This window comes from Lolium perenne, chromosome 4 (assembly GCF_019359855.2).
Source record: "Lolium perenne isolate Kyuss_39 chromosome 4, Kyuss_2.0, whole genome shotgun sequence".
NCBI classification, from domain to species: Eukaryota; Viridiplantae; Streptophyta; class Magnoliopsida; order Poales; family Poaceae; genus Lolium; species Lolium perenne.
In genome coordinates, this window is record NC_067247.2 from 117,474,805 (window position 1) to 117,481,669 (window position 6,865).

The 6,865-nt window shown below is 51.3% G+C and overlaps 1 protein-coding gene across 1 annotated transcript; it reads left to right on the forward strand.

The window, feature by feature from the left end:
• Positions 1-213: 213 nt before the first annotated feature.
• On the forward strand, positions 214-5,545 carry LOC127293716 (homeobox-leucine zipper protein HOX32). The gene is made up of 17 exons (XM_051323356.1): positions 214-702; positions 1,564-1,723; positions 1,840-1,955; positions 2,052-2,142; positions 2,239-2,334; positions 2,411-2,524; positions 2,610-2,693; positions 2,863-3,018; positions 3,111-3,185; positions 3,302-3,601; positions 3,705-3,893; positions 3,973-4,053; positions 4,137-4,271; positions 4,361-4,683; positions 4,784-4,889; positions 4,983-5,132; positions 5,224-5,545. Exons 1-17 carry the CDS (start codon positions 452-454, stop codon positions 5,368-5,370), a joined length of 2,574 nt encoding a protein of 857 aa, XP_051179316.1. The 5' UTR covers positions 214-451; the 3' UTR covers positions 5,371-5,545.
• Positions 5,546-6,865: the final 1,320 nt, after the last annotated feature.

Here is a 6,865-nt window from a genome sequence, read left to right on the forward strand (position 1 = left end):
AAATTGCTTTGGGGATGTTTTGGGGGAGGCGGCTGGAGATGCTCTTAGAGTGGTCAGTCAATGGACAAAAAATAATTTTATTTGCAAGTAATAGAAAGGAAAGAAAAAGTGAAAAAAAGAAACTATCCAAATTACGAAAACAGCCCTCCGGAGACCACAGTCCACAGAGAGAAGGAAGGCTAGCAGTATAAACAAGAGCAGAGAGCTGTGCTTTCCATTTGTTCTGCTCCACTATTAAACCAACCCCCACCTCCTCCCTCGCTGCCTTTCCCTTCCTTCCCCTCGCTCGCACTCTCTCACCGGCGCAGCACCACCACCACGACCATGGCGTGCACGGGAGGCGGTGTCTCGCGGAGGGCATGACGCGGCGGCGCCTTCCTTGGCCGTGGCTCATCCTCTCTTTACTACTACTCACTCGGTTGGCGGCGGTCGTCCTGGTAGCGGGCTCGAGATGGCGGGGGCGATGGTGGTGCACGGCGGGGGCAGGGACCGGGACAGAGACAGGTCGTCGCCTGGCGGCGGCCCGCAGGTGGACACGGGCAAGTACGTGCGCTACACCCCGGAGCAGGTGGACGCGCTGGAGCGGGTCTACAGCGAGTGCCCCAAGCCCAGCTCGCTGCGCCGGCAGCAGCTCATCCGGGAGTGCCCCATACTCAGCAACATCGAGCCCAAGCAGATCAAGGTCTGGTTCCAGAACCGCAGGTGCGTGCCCGCTCTCGATCTGACGCCCTCCTCCCTTGGTGCTTGCTTCTGCTCCTGGTGCTAAATTTTGGCCTTATGGCCTTCCGTTTCTTGGGTTTGAGGTGGCTAAAATTTTGTCTTTGGTTCTCAGCTTTTGATTTTGGTGCTGTTTCTTTTCTGATCCTTCCACTGAACTTATTAGTGGCTCGCTGTAGGAAGAATATGCGCGCACATCTCCTTTCCAGGCCAGACGGCGGCTTTCCCTTTGCCCTGTTTCTGGTTAGTGCTTCTAGGATAGGTTTGGTTTAGTTTGTGGAAGCAGGCACCACCTAGTAGTGTATGTTACGCCCAAATTAGAGTCTGCTTTCGGCTCGACTGGTCTAAAAGTTGCTGAGATTGCGCGATGGTTCCTTAACAACACCACAAATCGAGTGCTTCTGTCCTGCTCTAAAATGCCTTCCTCGATATTTTTGCCATTTGTAGTGTGGTGGTGGAGGAGGGGACGCTTCCTCCTTTACTATATGTATATGTTTCTTGTTCTTGCAACGTGTTGTTCTAGAAAAAGGGTGTTCTTTTGCTGAATCTTGACTGAACAAGTGTGATTCAAAGCTTTATGTTCTTGTTCCGGTCTTAAGAACGTGTTGACAAGATTGGTAATAATACCATGTATCCCTTATCCAAAACAATGTTCAGATTTGAGTCCATAGTTGTGCCACAACAATGTGTAGCTGGAATGCATAACCCACTTGGTGCTCACCTGGGATGTGATATGTCCAATGTTAACCATGAGTCTCGTGAATCAACGCTCGCTGTCTTGGTTCTCTTCATGAGCAAGTGACATTTTTCTAACTCTTGTTGCTTGATGTACCTTGTGATTGTTAGGTGCCGCGAGAAGCAACGGAAGGAGGCATCTCGCCTGCAGACTGTGAACCGGAAGCTGTCTGCCATGAACAAGTTGTTGATGGAGGAGAACGACAGGCTGCAGAAGCAGGTGTCCCGTCTCGTCTACGAGAACGGGTACATGCGGACGCACCTCAATAATGTAAGATTCATTCCATCACTTCACATATATATTGCTCATATTGTGTTTAGATGTATGCATCTTTTTCTGTTGATTTTGATGGTCATGGGCCTAATGTTGTGTAATGATGTTTGCAGCCTTCTGTAGCGACTACAGACACGAGCTGCGAATCTGTTGTTACGAGTGGTCAGCACCACCAACAGCAGAATCCAGCAGTTCCGCGTCCGCAAAGGGACGCGAACAACCCAGCAGGGTACTTGCAGTGCTCTTTCTCTTTTCCAACACCATTCTGTGCATGCTTGTATGTTCATTTGCTCAAGTTTGATTGAATTCTCTCTGTTTGTTTCAGTCTACTCGCTATCGCTGAGGAGACCCTGGCAGAGTTCCTGTCCAAGGCGACGGGGACTGCTGTCGATTGGGTGCAAATGGTTGGGATGAAGGTAATGCAATAATTGCAACTGGTGGAATTTTGGCATGCGTTGATTATTTATATTCTTGTTTTTCCCCGATGAACTAAAGTGGGGTTTTCTTTACAGCCTGGTCCGGATTCCATTGGAATCATTGCTGTTTCGCACAATTGTAGTGGCGTAGCAGCCCGAGCTTGCGGTCTTGTGAGCCTTGAGCCCACAAAGGTATGTTCTTGTTCATCATCATCACTGAGCTTTATGTTTCCATTCAGCAAACATATCTTAATAGACTAGTACATAGGTTGCTGAGATCCTCAAGGATCGCCCCTCTTGGTATCGTGACTGCCGGTGCGTGGATGTCCTCCAAATTATCCCTACGGGTAATGGTGGAACAATCGAGCTTATCTACATGCAGGTATGTTCATCCTCTTTAACTTGGGGTTTACTTCGATACTGTCTTCTGTGTTGCCTGTAACATGACTGTCCTTTCAATTCTGCAGACTTATGCACCAACAACTTTGGCCGCGCCACGTGACTTTTGGATACTCCGCTACACTAGTGGTCTTGAAGATGGCAGTCTTGTGGTATGGATTTCTCTTAATCATTTTGTTCGATTTTGGTATGTTTCATCAAACAATTTTGGACAGAACATGATTTCACTTTATGCAGCGTCTTACAAATGCTGCTGGATTGACTACTTTCATACGATCGTTCCGAGTTTCGCTAACTATTAGTCACTGCTTTCTTGTGTAGATCTGCGAGAGGTCGTTGACTCAAGCCACTGGCGGTCCAACAGGACCTAACACTCCAAATTTTGTCCGAGCCGAGGTGCTACCTAGTGGCTACTTAATCCGCCCTTGCGAGGGGGGTGGCTCCATGATCCACATTGTGGATCATGTTGACTTGGATGTAAGCAGAACTCCGTTCTAGTTTTTTATATACTTGATTAGATTTACAAACCTCCAAAATTGCATATATCTTACAATTCCATCTCTTTCTAGGCTTGGAGTGTGCCTGAGGTCCTTAGACCACTTTACGAATCTCCAAAGATTCTTGCGCAGAAGATGACAATCGCTGTATGTTTTACCAGTGCATTTTTCCTGTTAAGATTTTGTTGCTACTGAGCATTCATTTGTTCTTATGGCACTAACTAATGAATGATAAACTGACCACTTGTCCATTTTTTGTGTAGGCACTGCGTCACATTAGGCAAATTGCGCATGAATCTAGTGGAGAAATGCCCTATGGAGGGGGGCGCCAGCCAGCAGTTCTAAGAACATTTAGTCAGAGATTGAGCAGAGGCTTCAATGACGCTGTTAATGGATTTCTGGATGATGGCTGGTCACTGATGAGCAGTGATGGTGCTGAGGATGTTACAATTGCTATCAACTCATCTCCAAACAAACTTGTCGGATCTCATGTCAGCTCCTCCCAGCTGTTTTCTGCAATTGGAGGTGGTGTCTTATGTGCAAAGGCTTCAATGTTGCTGCAGGTTTCTACTCATAAACTATATGTTTTCATTTAGCATAATTAGTCATATTAGCTGTTGATGTTTTATGTGACCTGACCATAATGACCTTGTTTTCATGATGTAGAATGTACCCCCTGCTTTACTAGTGCGGTTTCTGAGGGAGCACCGATCTGAATGGGCTGATCCTGGTGTTGATGCTTATTCTGCTGCTGCTTTACGAGCTAGTCCTTATGCAGTTCCTGGTTTAAGAGCAAGTGGGTTTATGGGCAATCAGGTTATACTGCCACTTGCACACACGTTAGAGCATGAAGAGGTATTTCTAGTTAGCATGATTGCCGTGTACTAATTATGAACAATTCCTTGTACATCAGATTAACCTTTTAAAATTGCAGTTCTTGGAGGTTATTAGGCTCGAGGGACACAGTCTCTGTCATGATGAAGTTGTCCTATCAAGAGATATGTATCTTCTGCAGGTATGTTTTCATATGGCACTGATTTGCATCTTCCCAATTTTATTCGTTGCATTATCCTTACAAGATTGTATCTTCTATGGCAGTTATGCAGCGGCGTTGATGAAAATGCTGCTGGTGCATGCGCGCAGCTTGTCTTTGCACCCATTGATGAATCTTTCGCTGATGATGCTCCACTGCTACCATCAGGCTTCCGTATCATACCGCTAGATGCCAAGACGGTTAGTATAGTTTGCACTTTGCACTGGTAGCGTTGATCTTATCCATTGTGTAAACTGACAGTGACTTGGTATCATGAACATTACTGCAGGACGCACCATCTGGAACACGTACACTTGACCTTGCATCTACTCTTGAGGTTGGATCTGGTGGGACTCGTGCTTCGAGCGACGCGTCCAGCACTGGCAGCACGAGATCAGTCCTTACCATTGCTTTCCAGTTTTCCTATGAAAACCACCTACGAGAAAGTGTCGCAGCAATGGCCAGGCAGTATGTGAGAACCGTGGTGGCATCGGTGCAGAGGGTGGCCATGGCAATAGCCCCTTCCCGTGTCGGTGGACAGATTGAAATGAAGAACCCTCCAGGATCTCCCGAGGCCCATACGCTTGCAAGGTGGATTGGCAGGAGCTACAGGTAAGAATGTTCTCTTTTTTTGGGTCCAAACATGGTTCCATCTTGGTAGCACTACCTGTTTCATAATAGAGATGTAACTTGGTTGCATGAAAATTTCCAGGTTCCACACCGGAGCGGAACTCCTCTGCCCCGAGTCACAAAGCCCAGACGCTTCCTTGAAAGCGTTGTGGCAGCACTCAGACTCAATCATGTGCTGTTCCCTGAAGGTCAGTTTCGTGCTCGATTATGTTGTCACGCATACATTCACATTGATGTTTGCCTGGGACTAACAAAAATAAATTGGCTTGTAACAATTTCAGGCTGCTCCTGTGTTCACCTTCGCCAACCAAGCCGGCCTCGACATGCTGGAGACGACCCTGATTGCTCTCCAGGACATTTCGCTTGAGAAGATCCTGGACGATGATGGCCGCAAGGCGCTGTGCTCCGAGTTCCCCAAGATCATGCAGCAGGTATGCAATGCAACGTTCCGATTAACACTCTCTCACTATCTTGTGATACCGTAGTAAACATGGTGGCTGAAACTCCTCTTTGTCTCTCCAGGGTTTTGCTTACCTCCCAGGCGGCGTGTGCGTGTCGAGCATGGGGCGGCCCGTGTCGTACGAGCAGGCGGTGGCGTGGAAGGTCCTGGGCGACGACGACACCCCGCACTGCCTCGCCTTCATGTTCGTCAACTGGTCCTTCGTGTAGTAGTTGTAGCAGCCAGTCAACCTCGTACTCAAAAACACTGTCTTCAGAACCTGTGTTCGGTTGTTTTTGTCAAGAACCCTGTTTCAGTTTTATCATCATGCGCCCTGTGGAACACACATTGCAAGTGTACTTTTTGTTGCTCGCTGTATCAATGGATTGTTGCGTGTCATGTGAAGCGTGATTGTGATCGATCGGTACTAGGTTCCTTTGGCTTTTGGGGTGTCCCCAGCTGCAAGCAGGTTGCTTGCTCCGCGCGCTTTGACGTGGTGTGAAATGTGATGCGGCCATTTGCCGACCTCGGAGTCTCGGACGGCCGCCAATAATGGCACGGCAGCGAATCGCCGACGCGACGGGATGCGGGGACCCAGGACGGCGACCGGCGGCGGGGCGGGCCGCGGTGGTCGCTTCTTGGCCGGTGAGATTTCGGTTTTGGCTCTCCGTGGTTGTTGCCACTTGGCGTGTGTGATTCTCGTGGTGGTCAGGATCGCCATGGCGTGGTCGTGAAAGACTGAAAGTAAGGCGGGAAAGTTGGGCGGCAGTCCGGGAGCACCTGGGGATGTCGACGGCCCGCCCAACCGCTGCTAGCGACGGCGGCGCCAAGTTGCCGGTGTTCTTGACCGCTTCTTCGGGGAGCCGCGCTGTCGAGATGCGTGCGTGTGGTGGGTGATGCACGGTCGATATGGCAGGAGGCCGGTGGTAGGTTTGAGATGCGGAACTAAGGGCATCTCCAACCGGGCGATCCATCCCGCGCCCGCGCGTCCGGATGGGTCCAGCCGGACAAAAACCCGGCCCAGCGCGCGGACCCATCCCTAAAATGGATGCCCGCGGCGTCCGGAACGACGCAAACCCGGCCCAAATCTTGGCCAGGTTTGCGTGGCCGCGGACGCGAAAGGTTGGTCGCTCGCGTCCGCCCGCTGTCCGCCCCTGGCCCGCGTGTCATAGGCATAAATAATATATTTCATTAAATAGAACTCATTACATTTTTTTTAGCTACTACTTCTATCCTATACGTACGGGGCCGGCGGCCTCGCCGGCGACTCCTCGCCGGCTCGCCGTCGGGGCCGTGGATTTCACTCGACGCGGGCGGCCTGTACGCGTGAGGATTCCACTCCAGCTTTCTACGGGCTGGGTGGCGCGTCGGCGGCGGCGCGGGCGTCGGCGTAGGCGCGGGCGGCTTCGCGGGCCTCGGCAGCTTGGACGGAGGGCATCATCCTCCTCCTTTCCGCCGGCGCAGCTCGGGCGCGCTCGCGCTCCGCCTCCCGAGGCGGAACCATCCGCTTCCCGCATAGCTCAAGCTCCCGCAGGCGGCGCGTTCCACGGCGGTGCGCGCCTCCGGCGGACGCGGCCGGCTTTCTGGGCCTCGTGGTTGCCCCGCCGCCGGCGCATGCGCTCTTGCCGGCCGCGCTCCGCCGACGCGGCATCCTCCCGGCGCGCCGCTCGGCGACGGCATCCGGATGAGGTCACGGGCTGCTCGCATAGCGAGCAGCTCGTTCTT